The following is a 25582-nucleotide window of genomic DNA, read 5'->3' as shown; positions in this document are numbered from 1 at the left end:
AAGAGCTCATCCTTTTAAATGGCTGAGTAATAGACCAGTGTGTGTGTGTGTGTGTGTGTGTGTGTGTGTGTGTGTATGACATGTATTTTTTATCCATTCATCTGGATGGCTTGTTTCCATACACTGGCTGTTGTAAATAGTGCCTCAGTTAACTTAGTGGTACATATATTTTTCCAAATTAGTGTTTTTTGTTTTCTTTGGGTAAATACCACTAGTGTAATTACTGTATAATATGGTAATACTATTTTTATTTTTTTTTGAGGAACCTTTATACTGTTTTCCATAGTAGTTGCACCAATTTATATTCCTACTAATAATACCTTTTTCTACACATCCTTGTCAACAATTGTTACTTCTTGTCTTTTTGATGCTAGCTATTGTGACTGGTGTGAAGTGATGCCTCATTGTGGTTTTGATTTCCATTTCCCTGACAATTAGTGAAGTTGAGTATCTTTTTATTTGCATGTTGGCCCTCCGTATGTCTTCTTTGGAAAAATGTCTGTTCAGGTCCTCTGCCCATTTTTTAATTGGTTAGTTTGATTTGGGTTTCTTCGGTGTTGAGTTATATAAGTTCTTTATATATTTTGTATATTAGTCACCTGCTGGATATATCATTTGCAAATACCTTCTCCCATTCAGTAGGTTGCCTTTTTGTCTTGTTGATGGTTTCCTTTGCTGTTAAAAGCTTTTTATTTTGCTTTGGTTTTCCTTGTCTGAGAATACATATCTAGAAAAATGATTCTGTAGCCAATGTCAAAGAAATTACTGCCTAAGTTTTCTTCTAGGAGTTTAATGGCTCAGGTCTCACAGTTAGGTCTTTGATCCATTTTGAGTTTATTGTTGTGCACGGTGTAAAAAAGTGGCCCAATTTCACTCTTTTCTATGTTTAGTTTTCCCAGCACCATTTGAAGAGGTTGTCTTTTTCCTATTATGTATTCTTGCTCCTTTGTAGTAGAGTAATTGACCACGTAAGTATGGGTTTATTTCTGGGCTGCCTATCCTATTCTGTTGATCTATGTATTTATTTTTGTGCAAATACCATACTGTTTTGATTATCATAGCTTTGCAGTATATCTTGAAATCTGGGGTTGTGATACCTGCAGCTATGTTCTTCTTTCTCAGGATTGCTTTGGCTATCTGAGGTCTTCTGTGGTTTTATACAAATTTGAGGACTCTTTGTTCTGGTTCTGTGAAAAATGTTGATATTTTGATAGGATTACATTCTGTAGATTCCTTTGGGTAGTCATGAACATTTAACTATGTTTATGACTATAAACTATATTTATAACTAACTTTATTCATGAACATTTAACTATATTGATTCTTCTGATCCATTTGTTTGTGTCATCTTCAATTTCTTTAATCAGTGTTTTATAGTTTACCTCGGTGGTTAGGATTTATTCCTAGGTATTTTATTTATTTATTTATTTATTATGCATTTGTAAATGGGATGTTTTTTTAATTTCTCTGTTTGCTATTTATTGGTGTATAGAAATGCAACTGATATCTGTATATTAATTTTGTATCCTGTCACTTCATTGAATTTATTTCATCTAGTCATGTTTATTTAAATATATGATGGAAGTGAATGCATTTGAGTGTCTAATAAACTATTTTCACTTTGAAATATTTTTAATACTGCTGAATGTTTAAAAAGTTGATAAATCCATCTGAAGGGATTTTACACTTTTTATTTTGTTTATGTCATTTGTTTTTATGTTGTATCACTAAAAAAAGGGAGAGACTTTATATAATAGTTAAATGAATGTGGAGGATTGACTTTTTTAAGGTTTTATAAGAACACAAAAACAAAGTGAAAGTAGCTTTAATCCTGAATAAAGTATGTTAAATATTTAATCTTATTAGAAAGTTGTTTACCAAAATACTCCATACCTGACTTAACTGCAAATTAATGATGTTGGAGAGTTTTGAATTTTTTTTTTTTAAGATTTTATTTATTTGTCAGAGAGAGCGAGCGAGAGTGAGCACAGGCAGACAGAGTGGCAGGCAGAGTCAGAGGGAGAAGCCAGGCTCCCTGCCGAGCAAGGAGCCCGATGTGGGACTCAATCCCAGGACACTGGGATCATGACCTGAGCCACCATAACCAACTGAGCTACCCCGGCGTCCTGAGAGTTTTGAATTCTTAATTCCAAAGAGGATAAAATATATCATATGTCTGGCAGTGACAAGTGCTAAGGAGAAAAGTAGAATGGCATAAGGAGAAATGGGAGTGCAGTAGTGGTTGCATTTTTATATAAGATGGTCAGGGAAGATCTTTCTGACAAGGTGATGGAGAAGAGATCTTTGGGCAGCAAATTTGTGGGAAGATAGTTCAGGCAAAGAAAATTTAAAGTGAAAAATCCTCTTGGCAGGCAGAGATGGCCCAATATGTGTATAGGAGAAATTAGATTATGAAGGCCTTTGTAAGGGCTTTGGCTTTTATTCTGTGGGTTATAGGAAAGGACTTGAATGTTCTTAAACAGGAGTGGGAAGATCTAATTTAGTATTTAGCAGGTACACCCTGGCTTCAGTGTAGGAAGTAACTTTGTAGCAGGGTGATCAAGAGAATGCAGATGGTGACTTTGATGAGTGGTAGCAGTGGCAGTGGAATCATATTGAATTGCTGAAGGATTGATGTGAGGTATGAGAAAAAGGAACCTCAGGATGACTGCTTTATATGCTTGGTGGCAAAGCTAGAATTGACATTCACTGAGATGGAGAGCTTTGTGAGCTGAGCAGGTATTTGGGGAAAACCAGGTGTTTTCTTTGGAATGCGTTTAGGCTGAGATGCCTGTTAAACATCCAAATGGAAATATTGAGTAGGATCCATGTGAATCTGGATTTCAGAGTCTAAGTCTAGGCTGCAAATGTAGATTTTAGAGCATGAGATATATAACTGACATTTAAAGGTTGGAACTAGGTGAGATCACCTGGCAAGGGGTATACATAAGAAAGAGGAGAGGTCCAAGAACGAAACTCTAAGGAGTATGCACATGTAGAGATTGTGGAAGAGGTGAGGAAGAAGCAGCCAAGGAAGGAGCAGGGGAACCAGTAGCGTGTTGGACCAGAAGCCAAGTAAAGAAAGAAATTAGTCAGGAAAGAGATTAGTCAACTCAGACAGATGCTGCTGAAGGTCTTAAAGAAGATGAGAACTAAATTTAACAGTAGTCCTACTAATACAGAGATCATTCGTTTTGTTGACAAAAGCAGCTTTGAAATGGTGGTGGTAAAAAAACAAAACAAAACAAAACAAACAAAACCAAACTGATTGGTGTATGTTTCAGAAAAAATGAGAGAAGCAGAATTGGAGACAGCAAGTATGAGCAACTCCTTTGAGAAGTTTTGTTACAAAAAGAGGGGAGAAAATAGGGCCATAGCTAGATAGAGGCAGTGATTAAGGGATTTTTCATTTGTTTGTTAGATTGAATACATTATGCATGCAGGGAATAATTTGATGGAACGATCCAGAAAAGGAGATGAAATTAACTGTTTAGTGAAGAAAGGGCACAATTATTTCTGGAGTGAGGCTACTAAATAGCTTAGAGGGGAGGGAACACAGTATAAACGTGGAAGAATTGCCCTTCGATAGGCACATGAAGGTTTATGCTAGTAGTGGGAAGGGAGGTGAACTATGAGGGCGTAAGGGCGAGTGCATTGCAGATATGGGGCTGGAAGTCAGGGGACATTGTTTTCAAAATGCTTCTGCTTTTAGTGAGGGACAAATCTGAGAGTGAGGATGTGGAAGGTATTAGAGTTTGATGAGAGAGGAAAAAGTGTCAGTCTATCATCTAGGTGAGTTGGAGAGGGATGGACTAATAGGATCACTGGTGAGCGCCCAAAAACACACTGGACAGTAAATCCGGTGAGTTTAAGATCGAATCAGTTAGCATAGTGGTTAATAAATATTTGTTCAAAAAATGAATAATAAATATTTGTTCAAAAAAACGAATGCCTTGTGGATTTCTCAGTTTTTCTAACAGAATCTAGCCTTATAGTTGCTAGGTCATTACAATAGACAGTGTCTATATTTCCTAAAGAAGAACATTACATTGGAAGATCCAGCCAAGTCACTGGATTTGATAAGCAACAAAGATACCATCAGAGTTTTTGCTAATTCAGTCTTGTGTAAAGTAAACTCTTACATTTGAACTATCCAGCTTTAGAGATAATCTTTAGAACCTTTTCCTAATTTTACAAAGGAAGAAACTGAGGTCCAGAGAGATTAAAAGAAGCCCTTATCTTCTGTGAATCTTACCTTACCTTTTACAGAGAGTTTTGAATATTATAGTAAGAATCCTCTCCAGGAATGTTAACGTTTTATTCTAATTTTACTCATTCCTGTGCTTGGTTTTTCAATTTGTATTTGATTGCACAGTTATGCAAATTTTTTTGACAGATTTATTATTAAGGGAAGAAAGATGAGTAAGAATTCTAGTTTAAAAAGCTCATTAATTTTAAAGAAATGTGTCGTGAATTAATGTTTTGAGTGCTATATTTTTCTTTTTACATTGTTTCTTCTGGATGAATAGAATTCTATCAAAGGAAATAGGTTACTTAAAAATGATTAGATTGGAGTTATATAAAAATTCTTCGAAGCAAGTGCATTGTTCCCAAGAAATGGATTGAATGTAATGCTCAGCTAGCAAAGCATTATCATTAACAATACCATATTACATTGTAGCCCTTCTTTACAAAGCTAGCTATAAAAAATGTTTTCTTTTTAAAGCATTTTCAGTGTCTTTCACTTGGGTGAGCATTTAAATAAATGAAAGTTCTCTCATTGTAAGTGTATTTCTTAAGCATACTGACTGGGAAAAGGATATTCTTGGCCTGCTTATTTATACAAAGTGTAACTAGTTATATTCTACCTTTAGCATAGTAGCAAGTTCAATGATGGGTGAGTAAGCAGTTACTATACAGACTTCAACATAAGCTGACTTTCCTTGTAGTTCAGGGAAAAAAACAGTTGATCTCAGTGGAAAAATATGCAATAATACTTGTGCATGCCTACTTTTATTTATTTATTTATTTTTGGTGCATGTCCACTTTTAAAAATCAATGTTCTTGGCTCTGGGAGAGCAAATACACATTTTGAAAATATGTTTATAGAGTAGAATATGTCAGGTGTTCCTAACTACTAAGTTTAGTAGTTAGGGAGATGGTTAGGGAGGCTGTAAACTCTTCACTCTTCTGTGCTTTATTTGACAGTGGGAAATAGATGCAAGATACTGGTGGTCAAATGGGGATCAAAGAATCTACTTTATAAGCCGAGCACCTTCCAATTAATTCCCCAAGTATAGAACTTTCTGGAAGAAGCACAATGGAAAGCATTCTTTTTTAAGAAGTGCATCTTTTTTAGTGAAACAAATCCAAAAGATCTACAGTCGGGCTCAGGTTGTGCAGTTCACAAGCATGGAGGTTAAGGTGAAAGTCTAGAACTCTTGCCACAGATCTAATCTTTGATATCCCCCTATTATGGGAACACTGTCCAAGTGCTTTTACTACATGGAAATGAAGGAAGTGAGAAGGCAGGTGCCTGCCAAGGAGTAGGGTGCTGAAGGTTCAGAAGACAGACTTTGCAATGTGTGTAGATATGTGTGTGTGGTATGTGTATGGAAAATATTTAATGAATGACATCCACCCATTTGTGAAAAATTCTGATGGGTAAAATTTGTTAACTTTATTTCCTGAAGAGAGATGAATCAGTTGGTAGGAAGGAGAGCTTTTTTCCTACACAGACTCTTGCTACTCAGATGTGAGGGGGACCTTGCATACACAGCAGCCACATCACTTGGAAACCTGTGAGAAATGCAGATTCTCAGGCTCCATCTCTGACCTACTAAATCAAAATGTGCTTTTATAGCAGATCCTTCTCCACTATCAGGTGGCTTGTTTGTCAGTTAAACTTCAGAAGTACTTTGCTGAATGCTAGATGTGTTCCTATATATTCCTTCTTTTTGGAGCTAAGACATAAAGAAGGAAAGACTAGAAGGATTTCTACATATGGTTGGAGTTCATACTATTTTATTATCATGTGTTTGGTTTTTGAAATAGTCCAAGAGATTCCAGGGTAAGGAGGTGTTTCAACATTCTTTAGCCACAAAACTGCAACAGTCAGATCATCTCATTTTTCAGATGGGCATGTTCAAGTTCCACCTAAGATATCATTTATAAAAGAGATTTCTGCTGCTAACTTAAAAAAATGGTTTTAACAATAAAATAGGGATAACATATTAAATGTAAAGTGAGGAGCTCTGGCTTTAATTACATAGCTAACTAGCTATATAATAAAGGCAAGGGATAACCTCATAGGGCCTTGATTTCTCCAGAAGTAGTTTACTATGCATGGGCTAGAACACTTTTAAATAAATAAAAACTGAGTAGTATGTTTAGACTATAGGGTGTCTATAAATGTGTTTGTATACTTACTGTTAGTGATGGAAAAGGGAGTCATATTGGTGAGGTATGAGGTTGGTGATAACGGTTTTATGCCTAACGAAAGGTTTAGAATTTAGCCTGAGGCCAAAAGAGGTTATTGAAGGGTTCAGGAAAAGGAGTCGAAGTTGGCATTTTATAAGACTAATTCTGGCTTCAACCTGAGTCAGCAAGACCACAGACAGAGAGACAAGGTAGAAACTATCTGAATAACGTAGGCTGATTGATGGTAATGTGAACTAGAGATGCAGACATAGGGATGGGGAGAGATGAACAATTTAGGAGGAAAATCTATAGGATGCACTGACTGATTGTTGGGGGTTGATGAGAAAAAAGATGTTCTGGATAGTTCCTGTGTTTGGGGCCTTAAAAACATAATTAGAAATATAGAAGGAGTAGATTTGGCAGGACTTGGTTGATTCTGTATTTATCAAGTTACTTTTTAATTTAAAAATATTTTTTGTTATTTAAAGGTTTATTTCTTTGAGAGAGAGAGAGACAGACAAACAGAGTACAGAGAGGGACAGAAGGAGAGGGAGAGAAGCCGCATCTGCTAAGTGTGGAACCCCGTGCAAAGGCTCGATCTCATCACCCTGAGATCATGACCTAGCCAAAATCAAGAGTTGGATGCTTAACGGCTAAGCCACCCAGGCACCCCTCAAGTACTCTTTTAAATGGAACATCAGTTGCAGATATCCAGTAAACAGGTATTCATTCCTTAAACATTGAACTGGCTTGAGATAAGAACACTTCCTGAATCATTTTTCTCATTATTCTAGTTACTACAAATATGTAGATGCCTTCAAATTTACATAATTAGTCTAGGTAACTCACCCAAACTCCAGTCACAGTTAACACTTGTGAGTTTAAATTATTTTCAATAAAAATTATGCCTTGCTATTCACTTGAAATACAAGTGAGGATTTTTTAGGTCCTGTTACTTGTATATGACATATGAAATATTATTCAAATACTTGGGATACTGAGAAACAAAATTATTTTGAGGCCAAGATTATTATGGGACCTGTTTTAGTGTTACTTTTATATTTAAAACAACACCTTTGAAAAGCCCCATGTTCCAAAACTTACTGAATTAAGCATTAGAAATCTGAATCTAATTCAGAAAGTGGATCTATGGAAAATCACCATAATATTGATGGATAAATAAGACAAATGTTATTAAATATTTCTTTGATGCTATTATTTCCTCGTCTGGAGATTACTAAAACCAGGTAGTTCAGAACATTTGATTCATCCCTTTGCCACTTATATATGTAAAAAATTAAATGTAAGACTAAACATCTCCGGTGCATTTTCTCCCATGATCTCTTTTTCCCTTTTTTGAATTTATCACCTCTTGTCATTTCCCTCTGCACATGAATATCTGTTTATATTTTTAATTGATTTACTTTTAACTTTGGAAAAAAATACAGATAACTATTAAGGATATTTAATGTGCTGTGTCTTTTTCAGGGACTTCAGCTATCGTTCTTAGAAAGATTTTAATAAAAAGGATTTCTGACAACATAACAAAACAGAAATCAGATTTGATAGACTTCATCATGTATGAAGTGTATATCCTGTCTGGAAAAAAATTCAAGCCTCCAACACAGCTGGCACCTTTCTGTACTTTGTATCCATCTCCACTAGCTGATCTTGTGTATTTGCAGCAGCAATGACATTGATGAATCACTTTAATTTACCAGGCAGCGGACAGTTTGCGGAGACTATCTGTAAGAACCAGCTAGAGCTGGTCCTGATTGTTACAGATATGTGTATTGTTTCAAAAAAATATAAGTGATCAGAAGCAATTTAGATGTATCCTTATACCACAGATATATAGTTATTTATAACTATATATATATAGTTATATATATATATAATAAATTATTTTAGCATCCTCTTGATTTTTATTTTTCTCTCATTTATTTCTCTCTTTTTATGGGAAAAAATCAATACCTATTTATCTAAATACATGCTAACTTAATTATTTGGTAAAATTAGTTGTGGTGCAGTTTGGCTTTTTAAAGTATTGAGGATAATTTTGAAATTAAATTTATATAATATGGAATTTTTAGAAAACAGTATTATCTATGTCATTTTATATGCTTTAAAGTAAATCATTATTTTGACAATAGCAAGTTATATCATTAATTTTTCATTTAAATAGTTCAGACCTTAGGTCAAGGAACAGAAAATAAAATGTGTGATTTCTCAAAGTATTGCAGAATTTTAGTGAGGATATACCCAATAGTAATACAAGAAAAGATAATCTTGGGAACACTGTGGACAGAGAAGTTAACTACATATAAGATGCAGAAGTGATGTTTTTTTGATGCTTAGCATTTGTGGAAGTTACATACTTTTGATATGCATTCAGAGCTAATTTATATTTAAGTGAGCTAGGAATCTTGTCATGGTTATGTGGTACTCTTACAGAATTTTAAAAATTCAGCATATTTATATAGTACTTACCATACACCAAGACCTGTACCAGAGAATTTATATGTAAACAGTGCAGTGGACAGCATATTACAAAACACAGAAGCATCTGAGGTCCACTGAATGTTTTTTATTGTCACTTTGATCCTTAAAATTCTACTGATAAAAACTCAAAACTCTATCACTATTAAAATATATATAATTAAATTCCTGGGAGGAGTTATTCCTTACGTCTTCTTAAATATCTGTGGTATGGTATGAATGATTATAACCTCTTCTGCAGGTAGGCTTTGACAGAGGAAGTAGAAATGATTTTAGAAGCCTTGACTATTTGAACTAAGCTAATAGAGGACAAGAAATAAAAGCCAAATGGTAGAGTTATTTGTTTCACCTCCATTGCATATCAAGTAGGACTGATATTGACTGCTTATATTATGGTTAATTTAATAAAACATAACTATGTGAAATCCATATCAAAAACCTTCAATCATTCTTTTTTTTTTCTTCTGTATAGTGTTCTAAGAATGACTCCTATGTTTACTCTTTATATTAGTAATGTAAGCACATCAAGAGATCAAAGAATGGATTTCACAGGCTAGTGTAATAAAGCAAGTGGGTCTATGGGAATGCTTTCTGAGCCAGGTATGTTCATGAGAAATAATCCTGAATTAACTGAGAAAGATGTGAGCGGCTTTGTGAAACCCCTAGATCAGAGAAGTCTTATTCTTGCCAGTATTTTTGTGTGTTTTCACATTTTCTGCCACATCTCTCTGTGCTAGTGTGGAAACTGGTATTTTTGGCCAAGTAAAGGTAACACCTGATTCACCTACCTAGAAAAGGACATTGTTTGTATTGAGTAGTTTTTGGCACTCCTTAAAGAGCATTTACAAAACATATTCTGAGCATTGTCTATGAAATTTCAATGCGACTTTCCCTGTCAAGTTAAAGAAACCTCCTCCCTCTCTAATTTTGGAAATAGTCTCTCCAAAGGTTCTCCAAGAGAGTTTGAACATTAATCACCTTTAATTATTTAGGTCTGTAGGCTTGGAAATGGGGTAGATACTAGTGCTAACAAGTATATAGTATATATGTATAGAATAGAATGAGAAGTATATAGTATATATGCATAGAATAGTGTGTGTTGTGTATATATATATATATATATATAATTTTATTTAAAATAATACAGTTTTAGTTTATTTTAATAAATGAATTGGTCTACCATGTTATCACCCTACTTTGATTTCTTTTAACTCAGTACTTGCCCACCAAATATGTGAATGCCAAACTTGGGTAATACAGGTTAGCATGAAAAAGCAGGGCCACCATAATAGATAATGTAGCTTTACAAAATATTGTTCAAACAGGAACACTTTGACAGTGAAAGGGGGCATTGTTTATGTAATAGTGCTGGAACAACATGTGTAAACTTCTAGGAATGTCTCAAGTGAACTGGACATATGGTTGCACTAATAATAGAATTAATGTCGTTATTAAGACTAATGGTAAATGATTGAGGTTTCATTGTAGAGAGTTGATGGCCAGGTGAACGAATAGGCAACCTTGCTTTAAAGGCTCTGGATTAGACAGACATGTCCTGTATTTGGACAGGTACATATTTAATTGGGATCTTCTTAGGACCTCCTTTGTCTTGTCTTGATTAGCATATTAAAAGAGAGACCTCCATAAAAGATAGAATTTAAAATATACTCTGATCCATTTCAATCTTTTGTGCTTCTGTAATTAATTTCTCTGACTTCTCTCTCACCTCATAATTCATGCAACCACATTTAAACATGCCTCATTGTTGGTAGTAGGAGTTATGTGTTTATGAGAAGTTATGTGTTTATGAGGAGTTATATGTTTAGTTCAGGGGATGAATTGTTTTAACAGCATTGCTCCTGTTCTTAAAGGCAAGTTTGGGCTTGGCTGGATTTAGGAGTTGCTCTGAAAATTTGGCTTAACATATTGTTTGCAAAAGAAAATATGGGTATTGGAATAAGAAAACAGATCGTACATCTTAAAAATGCTATTTATAGTGGTACTCACTTTCAAAGTGCTCTTTGTCCCTTTGTTACTGCAACATTTTAAAAATATTTACCTTGGTTTTCCTTATGTGTTTTTTTTTTAAAGATTATATTTATTTATTTGACAGAGAGATCACAAGTAGGCAGAAGTGGGGGGGGGGGGAAGCAGGCTCCCTGCTGAGCAAAGAGCCTAATGCCGGGCTCCATCCCAGGACCCTGAGATCATGACCTTAGCCAAAGGCAGAGGCTTAACCCACTGAGCCACACAGGCGCCCCTCCTTACATATTTTTAATATGTTTTCATGTTTCTGTACTTTATATGAATACCTTTTATTTTATGTCATTTCATGTTGGTACTGGTATGAAAACATGCTCTCTTTATTTTTTTTAATTGAAGTTTTGTTGAGCTAATTGTAGATTCATATGCAACTGATACAGAAATTCCGTGTATCCTTTGCCCAGTTTCCCCCACAGTGCTAACATCTTGCAAAATTTGAATTCAGTAATGCACCTAGGGCATTTTCTTTGATACAATCTACCAGTCTTATTCAGATTTCACCAGTTTTATACTCATTTGTATGTATGTATGAGTGTGTGTTTAGTTATACATAACTTTTTCATGTAGGTTGGTCAAGATACTGAATAGTTTCATCACCACAAGATACATAAATTGCCCTCATAGATCCTTATCTATCTCCCTTCCGTCCACCTATCCCATCCTTAACTGGGGAAACCACTAATACATAATTCATTCTCAAACTCTTGTCATTTCAGAAATGTTATATTAATGGAGTAATACAGTATGTAGCCTTTTGGGATCAACTTTCTCTGTGTTTAAAACAATTCATTTTTTTTTTTTCACTATATAGTCTTGGTCAAGAATATATGCAAGATATATGCAATATCTACTGACTTCCAAGTTTGTCTCCATAACAAAGACAGAGTAGTATTTTCTGTCATCTCTAGGCCTATCCCAAGACACTGAGACCTGGGCCAGGATAAGGTTGTAATTCTTCCAGGAAAGGCAGTTTGGAGAAATTAAAGGAATTTGGAGTGTTAAAACTGGACAAGTTTAAATTCAGGTGGAATGAGAAAATAATTTTCAACTATCTGAAGGCTGCTTTGCTAAAGGAATACAGCTGGTTTTGAAAATTCAAGGAGTAGAAAGAAAACATGATTGGAAAGTCACATGTGAATGAATACATTTAACTTCAAAACAATGAAGCTTTTCTCACATTGAAAATAAACATGGAACTTTGGTGTGTAGTGGCCTGTCAAAAATGGCCTAGGCACCAGTGAAGGTAGTCCACTCTCCATGGTTGGAGAGTCAGGCGGCTTTGGCTTACCACATTGTTGAGATGTGTAGCAGTTCCGGAGTCAAGTCCTTTCAAGAAAGTACTTGTTCTTCAGCTATGAGAAGTATAGTTAGCCAGCAGGCTTAGCTGTAGAATACTCGGCAGTAGAATACTCGGCAGCATTCCAGCGAAGGCCCTGCTCTTAGAGGTTGTCTCCCAGCCAGTGGCTGAGCATGACGGGGTAGGAGCAACCTGGGCATTTCTGTCTGTGCAGGACTCTTCTGACAGGCCGTCTGCTCTGGAGCTCCCCATGGGATCAGTCAAGACTTCATGAGATCGACATTGCATTTCCCTATATTGTTTTTTCCTACCCTCTTTCCTTTCACAAGTATACAATCTCTTTGTGGTCTGAAGGTGTCACCTGCAAAAATCCTATTTCTTCCCTTTTTAACTTTCATGGGTGTTACTCCCCAGTGAACATTGTGCTCCCGATTCTGGTTCACCATCTGGGTCTGTTGGGACCTGAGCAAGATCCAGCTGGCAGAATTTTAAGTTGTCTTCTAACTCTACAGTTCTAGAATGTTATGCTCTGTAGTCTAATTCTTCCTAGGAAGGGTTGGATAATTACAACAATTCTAAGAACTAAGACATGAGTCTTTTGGGGTAAGAGATATACCTTTCTAAATTACAGACTTTATATTTTTCAAAGTCTGTATTTTCTTTAAAATTGCAAAGGTGCCTTCATTTATATTGTGGTCCTTAAAATTTAATTCATTTGCTAATACTTGTAATTATGGAGTGATTTGAATCTACTGAAATTACAAAAAAAGATGGAAATACATCAGTGTCTAGTAAAATGTATCTATTTAAATTAAGCTTTTTGCCACATGCATGTTTTCTGGGGAGATAACACTAACATTGAAGATGATTAAAGAAGGAAGGGTAGAAAAACGACAAGTTCTGGTTCTCTTTATTATAATTGGGAAAATAATCTTCTGTTTTGCTCTTCTTAATATGTCTTTCATTAATATGAACAGTGTACATATATCTTCCATAATTAGCACATAACAAATAACAAATAGTCAGTTTTGAAATATGGACACTTACATTATACATCTCTGAAGATACAGGTAGAATTCTAGAAATTCTAGAAGAAATAAAATGCACTGAAATTAATTTATTAATTTTGAGTTGGAATAAAGTTCTGTAAAGGATGGTTTTTTTTTTTTTTTAAGATTTTACTTATTTATTAGAGCACAAGAAGGGGGACCTGCAGGCAGAGGGAGAGGGAGAAGCAGGCTCCCTGCTGCAGGGAGTTCTAGATCCCAGGGGGTTCTAGATCCCAGGATCCTGGAATTACGACCTGAGCCAAAGGCAGATGCTTAACTAACTGGGCCACCCAGCCTCCCCATAAAGTTTTGTTTTTGTTTTGTTTTTAACGTGGTGCTAATGTCGTGTGAGTGGAAAACAAATGATGACTGAAGGTTTGGAATTATAGTCAGAAAATACGGTTATTAGGCTACCTGTGATTCTGGACCTGGAATAACACAAATTACCTAGATGGTAAAAACAGACAAAAAAAAAATAAAAAACAAAGCAAAACAAGCAAACAAAAAACAACAAAATTGGGGCAATTATAACAGCCAAAATATAACATTCACTGGGGTCATGCATATTCCAAATGAACTCTTTCATGTTCTTTTGAGATAACTTTTGGAATTCCTGCTGTATTTTTTGCATGAAACCTGGTGATAAGACATAGCCCTTGTGGTGCATGAGGGTTTTGGTTTGTCTTTTATTTTTATTTTCTATTTTCTTTTAAGTTTTATTAAGTAATTCTGCACCCAGCATGGGGCTGGATCTCATAACCCCAAGATCAAGAGTTGTATGCTCTTCAGCTGAGCCAGCCAGGTGTCCCATTTTATTTTTATTTTTATTTTTTAAAGATGTTTTATTTATTTGACACAGAGAGAGTGCGCACAAGCAGGAGGAATAGCTGTCAGAGGGAGAAGCAGGCTCCCCACTGAGCAAGGAGCCTGACCTGAGCTCAGTCCCTGGACCCTGGGATCATGACCTGAGCTGAAGGTAGATGCTTAACCAACTGAGCCACCCAGGTGTTCCTGTCGTTTATTTTTAAAACCACCTTTATTGAGCTTCTGTCATCTGCCAAATACTATGCTAAGTTCTCTGTGTAAATTATCTCATTAATTATCAGAGTAGTCATTTTAGCTGGGACTGTTATTTCCATCTTACACGTAGTAAATCTTAGATTTATAAAGATTAAGTAACTTGACCTATGTCACTGTAGCTCGTAAACGGTAGTGCTTGGGTTTTAGCCCAGCTACGGCTGACTGCAAGGTCCATGCTGTCATCAGCTCTGTGTTATGTAGACTTTGCTGTTCTCCTGGCCTTGCTTGCTGTCAAACCCTGGGAGCCAGAAGTGTCACTGGTCAGGGTGAGATGGTGTGGAGGCGGCTGCTGCTGCTGCTACTGTTGGCCACCTCTGCTGCCACCTAGACCGGGCTGTGGATGCTCAAGGAGCAGGGAGGGAGCTGATGTGCAGTGGGCTGAAGGAACTCCGGCTGCTGCCAGACTTGCTGTTATCACTAACCGCACTGCTGCTGCCATCAGTGCTGCTGCCAACACTGTTGGCTCTGCTGGTGCCAGTGCCAGTGCTGTGGATGCCTTGGGCTCTGAGTGTCCCAGGGTGATTCTGGAGACAGGCAGCTGTAGTTGCTTTTTAGATTTCATTTGCTCATTACCTGTAGATCCTTTGCCTTAGGACTCAGGCTTAAGGCCATGGAGCCTGGGATAGAAGATGATTGGAGGTATGTTTTATCTTCCCTAGCATCTGGGACAACTGGCCTTGAACCAAACATGTGCACCTCAATTCTCTCTTTCTTTCTCAGGGACTTTCCCTAAGAGGCTCTTTCCTCCTCCTTGGAATGCCCCACTAGCTCTGGAAACATGAGTATAAACACTTGAATCTTAGAATGAACATAACTAGTCTTAATGTGAACCACTCATTACATGAGATATTTTAGTCTGAAAAAATAATAAAAAGCCCTGAAATTTTATAATCATAAGTACACACTTACCTGTGCAAGAATTGAATCATGCTAATTTTTAAAGAATTACTTTTAAATAACTTTGCTGTTTAGCGTGGATGGTTTCGGTGTGATTTACATTATTTGTTAAAAAAATAATTACTAGAGCTCAAAAGCCAAATTTTTCTTTAAAGCCCTATCAATAATTCATATACTTCACGTCAAAAGACTTACAGGGACAAGGTAATTACGTTGGTAGGAGTGATTTTCTTTCTTCCTCTCTCTGCTCTTTCTCTGCCCCTTTCTCCCTTCCCCTCTCCCTCCCTCCTTCTCCTTACTTTTGCTTCCATCACGAAGAAGGAAGCAATGTTGTCTTTAACTGGAAAATAAGGAAATAGCATGAAAATTTACAAACCTCTACTCATTAAGGACATGCAAAATAAGGAAGTTTAATTGGAGGAAAAGAATAGCACATTGCTGAATTCTTTATTATCTTAACTGAAAGCAAAAGCCTGCTTGATTGTTTTAATTGAAAAAAGCATATGGGGGGAAAAAGAGCTCTTAGTGCTAAGCTAGAGGCTGAGCTCTCCTCTCCTCTCTCCCCCCTGCCTTCACCTCTCTTCCTCTCCTCTCCTCTCCTCTCCCCTTCTCTTCTCTTCTTTTCTTCTTTTTGTTCTTTTATTGTTTACAAGTAGTCTAACAAGAAAAAAAAATAGTTGTATTAAGATTATGATCAAGATCTTTGTGAAGGATTACTTTTTTTTTCATTTAAGGATAAAGCAGTCAATTTTCTTGTTTGAATACAATGCAAGTTTATATTTCATTTGCCTACAATAGCATTTGAGAGTTTCTTCTCCGGTTTTACTTCTAATTAAGAAAATGAGGATTAGTAAATAATACTTAAAGACATGCATTTCAGACAGGGTGAGCGTCTTAGTGTGTCAAATATATAGATTTATAGAATGAATTTGCATCCAGGACTTATTTTTTCCCCCTAGCAAATTGGATGAGGAATATAATTTTATTTAACAAATATAAATATGTGAATTTTGGGGTATATATATATTTTTAATATTCTGATACATCCTGTTAGGATGTTCTTTTTGTATGTATATGGTTAATGTTTCTTCTTTTTATTTTTTTTTCTTAATTTTAAAGTTGATGTGAAAGCAAAATATGTTAGTATGTGATGCATAAAGAACACCCTAATAATGTTACTGTGTTTAAACATCATACATAGGTATGTATTTTGTTATTTTCTGAGCTAAATGCCAGAATATATTGTAAAGAACTTCATCTGTGGATAGAATAAAGATCACAAAATAGTGCAGAGAGAAATAAAATATAGTTGGCTTTACATTTCTGATCTTCATTTGTTAGTTTTTGGTGGGAATTCATACCTCTTGCATGGAGCTGTTGATGTTCTTGTAGTGAGGTAAAAATTGTAGAGGAAGAACTTGGTAGGGATGACAAAAATTTGTAGGGATGATGAATGGCATTTATAAATATTAGTGTTTATGAGTATTTGATGTCTTATCATCTTCAGTTAATGTTTTAATTTCATTTTAACAGAATGTGTAAGAAATTGTTGTGCAATGCATAGAGATAATTTCCTTTGTAGTAGTTTTTTGTAGTTGTTGTTGTTGTGCTATTTCTGTTTCTTTTTCTTTAGCTCCAAATATTTTAGGCAGGTAATGTTTGAAAGTAGTTGAATTCAGAGTTCATATTTGAGCAGACTGATGGGATTATCTCTCAATAGCTTTTTCACGTACTTCATTAAGTTCTTTATTATAAATAGGTTAAAATCATTTAACTTTACACAGTCATAGAAAACTTTAGTTTGTAAGTCCTTAGAAGATTAAAACAAAGCAAAATAATGATTTGGAAAATAATCAGTGAAAACCATAAACTATTTAGGGAGTCTTCAAAAATGAAATGCCACAGAATGCTACTACAGAGCAGATTTTTTTCTTATGTCTGAATTTATTAACCTGTGAAAGGAGAACTTTTAAATTGAAAATAATGACAGCACCTTAATTATGGTGATTTTATTGAAAGCCTACTACTGCAGTAATAAGATGCATTCTAGGTTTCCAGTGCTGAGGTAGCTGTCAAACACTAACATTTTTCCCTGAGAATAGGTTTAGTGTAGTGTTTTTCAAGGACAAGTTGCTCAGCTATTGTCTCAGTGAATACTGCTAGTTAATATTCAATAGTTTTCTTAATCAAAATTGTGTGTCCTGCTCCCTAGAGTGTTTGTTGAAGTGATTGTATGTTTATCAGAGCCTTCAACAGCAGAAACACAGTATTCCTGGACAAGGTGCTGGTAATGAGAACCTATATTATCCCAGGGTGCTGATAAGAAATGTAAAATGCTGTCAAAATAACATCGTTTGTAAAAAAAAAATAATAATAATAATTACTATAGCTCAAAAAGTCAAAACCATTCTTTGACGCCCTTGTACTGTATATAACTTCAATTGTTTATCTAGGCTAATGGGTGGCAGGAGTATGGTGATATCCTACTATAAACTCCAGGAATGGCATGCCAGTGATCAAATAGTCTGGGGGTTTATTAATCATTGCTTTTGTCGGAGGGCTGATTAAGGTTCTTCACAACATGTTTCCTTTAGATTACAGAAAGTTCTTAATGAAGTAAAGCTTGGGGGGCATTAGAGAGGTCTGTCTGGCATTCTACAAATGGTATTGAAAGGTCATGTGGAGAAAACAAGCAACTAAGAAAACAAGAAAACTAATGCAACAGCTAACATTTTCCATGAAATACTGTGCCTAAGATGCAGGATTTGCAATTGCTTTTGTTTTTAAATTCAAATTATTTTCTGTAGCTGGATGTACTGCCATGGACACAGAACTATATGGCTGGATATGACTTTCTTTGCCAAGGGTATTTCCTACAACTTACACACACACATACACATTCTCTCTCTCTCTCAGTCTCTAAGAATTAGTCAAGGACACATTGTTTAAAAAATGTGGTCCCTATAATATAATACCTTATAATACTAAGAATATATGTATTTTGCTTGTTTTGTCTCTAATGGTGCTTTCTGAGGAATGAAGTCTTCTGTAAAGAGTTTATTTTAATTATTATGTTGGTGGATTTTCCTCTAGAATCAGGGCATTCAATAATAAAAACACATTTTTAGGAATTGTTTCACACAATAAAAAACACACTTTGGACATTAATTAGGAAACAATGCACCTACATTCCATAGGAGTTAATCTTCTTAAATACCAATCTTTTGAAGACTGCAGCCAGGAATATTGATCCACTTCAGTGGTAGTGAGATGTATACTGACTGTACTTTATTCATTGATCTTTGACATAGAAAAATGGGTACATTAATGTAAAAAATTGATTGCTGCTATATATTTGATACTTAAGCCATACTGTTTGCTCATATTCAAAATCACTTATTTACTTGGTATTATGTGTAGTTAATTTCTAACAACAAATTGATCAGTTTTATATTTTTATTCTTAGATGTAGCTTCTAATTGTTTCAAAATGCAAATCACTATCAGATTGATTTGATACTAGGTCTTAGTGGAATTGGGTGTCCCTCAATCTGGTCAGGAGGTGGAAACCATCGTAGGTCAAACAAGTTTAATATAAAAATTTATTAAACTATGATAACAGAGTAACTGTGATAGCTAGAGAAACCTATGAGATTCTCTACAGCTGACAGAGTGCACCAGGGAAGGACAAACTTGGAAGGGGTTTATACCTTTTGAGAAAAGGTGTAAATCGTCTCATTGGATAGCAGAAAGATTTGTGGGTTTGGCCATGCTTCCGGGGGTGGTCCATGTCCCTTGATAACCTGGTGGCAGGGAGAGCAGGTGGAGCACCAGCAATCAAAGCTATGATTGAATGTCGGAGGGATTGGGCCCCCACTCCCAACCCTGTGGTGGGACTGGAGGAGGTCCAGGCAGGAGGCACCCAGGCGTACAGAGGCAATTCCTTTTCGGCACTGTTGTGGGTTTCCCTTGGAGTGGGTTTCAGAAAGAAAGTGGGTCTTGCGGAGGCTGTAAGGTTGGTGAGGAACTACGTGATCTGGCCTCCACATGTGGATTGGGCAGAGCCCCACTAAATATCTTCCCGGAGATGAAATTGTGGGATAGACGCTCTCTTCAGGATCCCTCCAGTGCTCTGTATCAGGCAAGCTCAACATCCTGCTCATTGTAAAGTAGAAATGCTTAAAGGAATCCCATCTGTGATCACAAAGCATACATTTATGGAAGGGTGCATTTGGAGCTGGGAGGCAATTAATTCTTAGCTGGCACACATTGCTTCCCATTTGGATGCTAGTTGTAGCTAACGTTACAGCAAAACTGACAATTCTTATTGCCCTGAGAATATCATGTTGTTTACAGGTACCCTACTTTTAGCCCCTTTACTTGTCTCTCCTGATTAGTTGCATTGTCCTTCCTTTCAATAGCTGGATTTAGGACTGTCCTTATTTTTCACTGTCTTTCATACACACCACCTCTAGCTCTCTGCTGCAGGTTGGGAAGCTTATCTGTATATATATATATATATATATATATATATATATATATATATATATATATATATATATATATATATATATATATATATATATATATATATGCCCAGATTCTTTAGATTAAGTATTTGAACAATCTCAGTGGGAGGAATTCAGAAGAGTGTCAATAAATGCTATTCTAATTAGAGCCATTTGGATCTCTTTTATAAGGAAGTGAGGAAACTGTTTACCCCTAGAGTCAGCACTAGAAATAGCATGCAGTTCATTTGGCAAAGCTAAAGAGCAATATTGATTTTGAGGCACTGAGGAACATGCTAGTGCATAGATAAATTTGTTAAGAGTCAGTCATTCTTTTTTTTCCCTTTGCTATTAGTACAACCATTATTGTGGCTTATGTGAAAAGAAGTTATTCTTAATGATTGCTTCCTGATGTTCTATAGATGCTATAATTTACATTCATACTCATATACTGTTGTAATCATATATCAATAAGTTATCAACTATTATATACTGTGTATATGTAGGAGATAGTTATACAGGTGTACAGATGTCAGATATACTGTTTGAAAAGATATGTACTAATTAATAATTCCTAGAAAAACCTGGTACCAAGTAAAAGCAGGGTGCTAAGTCACTTTTACAATATTTATGTCTGTTGTTGCTTTAATATGGTATTTACCATTGGCAAGCAAATTTTTCTAGCACCTAGGTCATGGAACAGTTTTGTTGTAAATCGTTTATTCTTTCTTATATTAAAGGAGAAAAAAACCGTCAATGGAAAGATTATAATTGCTTTGGCAATTAGCTTTGGATTTATAATCTTTGCTCAGGGTACTCCCTTCACCTCTTTAGGTAAAAAAAAGGAGAGGATGGTATCTTACTATACATGTTAAAAAAATTCCAGCATGAATAAATCCAACAGATAAATTGCTTGTGATTACATTTTTAAAAGAGTGTTGCGGGAACATGAGAATTGAGAAATTGAGTACAAATGGTTTATTTGGAGTGTGGGAAATAGGTGATATTATAAAAACCATTAAGATCCACATTTATAAAATAAGTGATGGAATGATTATAGGACAAGAAATATGCTTTGGCATGAAATGCTTTTCTAAAATCTTCTAACATTAAGGTAAAGTCTACTAACCCTGAATTTAGTGCATGGTAATAAGGTCTATGAATGAATTCATCTCCATCTACCATGAATATAACAAAGCATTACATATTGCAGAGGATGTAGGATTATCTAAGATATTATCACTCAATTTATACTTCTGCTTCTCTTAAAATATAAACACAGATGAAATATGAGTGAGCGGGCAAATATGTCAGATTTTTTAAAAAAATCATTTATTTCCTACAGTAGAGAATCTTCTTTTTGCTATTGAGGCTTTCACTGGTATTTCATGTTTCCTTCTTGGCTCACATAACAAAAACTAACTGTGTCTCATCTTTGTGACTTACTTACAGATTCTTATTTATCTAACATTACTTTTAAATATTATAGTAATGAAAATAATTATCAAAATAGTGAATTATTAAATATCCTTTTTGTTTTCTATAATTCCATTGTACCAGTAAATATGTTAAATATTTTCAGGTTTGTCCTTTACCTTTCCTATTAGAAAGTAAGCTTCTTAAAGATTGTATCACCATTTTCTCTTAAGAGTATATTATGATAATATACATATTTTAAAAATTTAGAATAGGCCATATTACATTCTTATTAGTAAAAGCCCTGATAAATGGTCTAGCATTAGAATATATCAAATTTTTTGCAATGAGATGGTATGAGACCATTGGACCGAGGTCATATACTTTGCCAGAAAGATCCAGAAACAAGTCTAAGTTCTAAAAATTGCTTAGAAATATTAGTAGAGGTATCATGACCAAGTGAACAGAGAATGAGCTTTTGAGTGAATTCCAGCTCTAGCATTAGATCTGTGAATGTAGCCACATTGAGTGATCTCACTAAGCCATGTTTCTTCACCTACAAAATAAAAGCAATAGCATCTCTCATGTGAGATTTTTGTGACGATTAACTAGAATGATGAATGAAAAAGTATCTGTCATAATGAAGATGCTCAACAAATGATGCTACTTTTATTTTTAAATTCCAAAGTCTGTTTGATGCAGATTATTTGATGTACTGAAGATTATGAATATCCTGATTATTGTGGGGAGAAAAATCAAGGGGATTTTAAATATCACAAAAGGACTTCTTATTCCCTTGTTTGACTCTTTAAAACTGTGGATATTGGTTTTAAGATATTTAAAATTTTGGGGACATCTGGGTGACTCAGTGGGTTAAAGCCTCTGCCTTCTGCTCAGATCATGATCCCAGGGTCCTGGGATTGAGTCCCGCATTGGGCTCTCTGCTCAGTGGGGAGGCTGTATTCCAATCTCTCTCTCTGCCTGCCTCTCTGCCTACTTGTGATCTCTCTCTGTCAAATAAATAAATAAAATCTTTAAAAAAAAAGATACTTAAAATTTTGCCTTTAGAATAAATATATATGCAGTGAGTTCATTCTTGGGTAAACTTAGTCTGATACTGTTTTTGGCTTTTCCATGATGTGGTTGATCTTCTCCTCTGGAATAGTAAAGCTGGTGGCTGACCGTTTCCTCTAAACTAAAGAGTGTGTTGGGATCTTTAATCTGTTTCCTTTAACTTCCTTCTCAGAAGTCAGAGTTGGGAAAAACACATTTTGGTGGGTTTTGTTTATTACATGCTCTTATAACAGCCCATTGTGCATTGAGAATTAACTGTAGAGTTTTATTTGTATGTATTGTAAAAATCAGAGCAATTGTGCAAAAAAATGAGCATTGTACATTAAGATACAATGTGCTCCATGACCGAGTGATTATATCATCTATATGTGAAGAATTTTTAGTTGAAATAAGTTGTTTAGAAATACTGATTTTGACCCTCATACTGAATTCCTTCAGATCAGTTTCATAATACACTCTCCTTCCCCTTCTGGTATTTGTAAAATGATCCATCACAATGACGATGTTCCACTTTGAAATGCTCGGCTTATCTATCTAATTAAGATATCCCAGAACACATTATAAAATACTGTAACCACAAGAACTCTAGTAGCATAGGAAAGTTGGGCAGAATAAACTGCTTTCCTTTTTTTCTCCCTAGGGGGGATAAATATAAATAGAAATGATAGAGAAGATAGTTAATCCTGTTTTCTAAATATTTAGCTATCCTGAAATAGTTATCCTTCTTACATGAGGGGACATTACTGTTCAGTAGGATTACAAACCAGTTGATGAACTGACATCCTTTGGTTGATTGTGGATTGGTAGGGAAATGGAAAGAAAAAAAAAACTACACCAAAAACCTTTATTAAGCATTGGCAGTTTTATAGTGCTTTTCATACATAACCATTCTGATTTTCAACACTTTTTGTGCTTAAAAATAATGTGTGTGTTTATGTATCTTCATTTTTGCACACGAGGAAATTAAGGTTCAGACAAATCAAACTTTTTCAAGGTCACACAGTTTAGAATTATTAAAAAAATGGAATTTCAAACCAGTTTAGTCTGATTTCAAGTCCTAATCTTTGTTTCCATCTGCCTTTGTTTCTGTGCCTCATTCTAATTTTAACTGCCTTGCTGACTGATGTACAAATGAATATGTTTGTCTCTTGTTTTCAGTAAAAAATTCATTAATTCCTGGAATATTTACTGAGTTTCTGGTGGTGCTTAGTGTTCTAGTCACTGGGGATACAGCAATGAACAAGATGGATACAATCCTTGCTCTCGTGAAGCTTATTTTTGACTGTGAAGAACACTAATAATCACGGGGGGAAACAGGGAATAAAAATACCAGATCGTGATAAGGATTACGGAGAAAGTTAAAATGAGGTAATGTAATTGAAAGGGATAAAGCGGCCTCTTTGAATTGGACAGTTACACAACATTTCCCTATGGAGGTTATATTTTAAACTGTGGTTTTATCAGCCAAAAAGAGTTCAGTCAAGTGACAACTGTAAGTTGGGAAGGAGATTAACCTCTGCAAAGGACCTTTGGACCAAGGACTAATAGCGGGAGTGGTAGGTAGTGAGGTTGTAAATCATGTCTGCATCAGATTACGTCAGCTAGAAGCCATTATATGGGATCAATCAGAAGGTAACTTTTGATTTACTTTACATGACGCTAACTCTAGTAGCTCTGTGGAGTATGTATTGTGGAGTCGAGAATGGAAGCAGTGATCCCAGAGCCGAGAGGTGTGCTATTGGCCAAGTCAGGCGAAACCATGTGGCTTCCTTTGCAATGGGTAAGATGTGGATGGTGAATGAAAACAGGAATGAATCCTTGATATTTGTTGGGTATGCTGATGGATGATGATGCAATTTATTGAGAAGGAGGAACAGGAGGTAGAACAGATTTGATGGTGGGAGTGAAAAATTCAGGGTCTTTTTAGAGCCAAGTTAGGTTTAAATATTAGTTTGGACTATGTGAAATTGCTTATATTCAATTTTTGACAATTAAGAATGGTAATTTTGTATGCAACATACAATGTAGTACAATGTAATACCTACTGGACATCCTTAGGGAGATATGAAATAAGCCATTGCACATGTAAGTCTTAAGTACTGGAAGCACTGCAGGATGAATACATCGATTTGAGAGTCATCACCATGGGCGCTGATGAGATTAATAAAAGGAGCACATAGATGAGCAAAGAACAGAGTAATCCAAAGTGGAGGTGAGATGAATTGTACAGGCTGGCAAGATGTGGGAAGTTACTAATGAGCTCATTTTCTTTGCCTCTTTGCTATTATCTGACCTTTGTTACTTGTGTGTATTTCTATTGGAATCTGAATGTGAAAGCTAACATTTTATCTGCTTACATATTTTCCATCTTATAGGTTAAGTGATCTTTGGGCTAGTTTGAAGGTTTTTTCTTAATTTTTTTTTAAATTTTAAAATAAGACCCATATGTGGTAGAATAGAGCCGGAGGGATAGACAGATGGTGGAGCTGATAAATAGAACGTTCATAGCCAACATGATTCTTCTCTGTTGCTCTTTTTTTTTTTTTTTTTGGCAAGAGTATAGCTTTCCAACTTGTTCTCAACATGCATGTACATATATACATATGCACAAATCACCAAAAACCTGGACTTGGGAATTCAATAAACTTCTGATTTTTCCCTACCAAACAAGTAGTATATTTTGGGGGATTTTTTAAAGTATTTATGTATTAATCAGGATTAGAAACTAAAAAAAAAAAAATACTGGATATGTATGAAATGGGAAACATTTTTATGAGCTGATAGGTTCAGTTTACATATAAATGTTTGAACTGTATAATAACAGATTTAATTATCAAAATTAGTGTGTACCTTAACAAACATTGGGCAGGAAAGTGCTATCAAATCCTGAAGTAGTACAAAGTTGAGGACATGTAAAAGGGAATTTGTAGTTGTGGATACATACTTGTTACTATCTGAATAATAATTCAAAATAATCTTAGGAAAAGTATGAATGGAAAATATAACTGGAAAATATAACTGTAAAATATGAAGAAAAACTTGCAGTGAGAAATGGAGTGTTCTGAGTACTGAAATGACCAATATTCTTCACACTATCAGATTTTATTTTAAAGAATTTATTTTTAAGTTACCTCTAAACCCAACATGGGGCTCAAACTTAGAACCTTGAGTTCAAGAGTCATATGCTCTAACTGACCAACCCAAGTGCCCCCATCTGATTTTATTTTCAAGTGTGATTTTGCATATAGTTAAACTAATTCTGTCGTAAAAATGGGATTTTATCTGAAAAGTAACTGAAAA

At 35.2% G+C, this 25582-nt stretch overlaps 2 protein-coding genes across 7 annotated transcripts in view; one reads left to right on the top strand and one right to left on the bottom strand.

The window, feature by feature from the left end:
• Positions 1–14563, bottom strand: part of LOC309863126 (uncharacterized protein) — a gene marked incomplete at its 5' end in the record, with an annotated part of 95130 nt that extends 80567 nt beyond the window's left edge. Inside the window, one exon of the mRNA XM_082727594.1 lies at positions 14494–14563. Within this exon, the coding sequence (XP_082583720.1) occupies positions 14494–14563 (70 nt within the window). The remainder of the gene's footprint in view (positions 1–14493) is intronic.
• The window catches only part of CCSER1 (coiled-coil serine rich protein 1), a 1379910-nt gene that overhangs the window by 73286 nt on the left and 1281042 nt on the right, over positions 1–25582 (top strand). The window lies entirely within an intron of this gene.

This window comes from Mustela nivalis (assembly GCF_964662115.1).
Source record: "Mustela nivalis genome assembly, chromosome: 4".
NCBI lineage: Eukaryota > Metazoa > Chordata > Mammalia > Carnivora > Mustelidae > Mustela > Mustela nivalis.
This window is presented reverse-complemented; position numbering and strand designations above follow the sequence as displayed.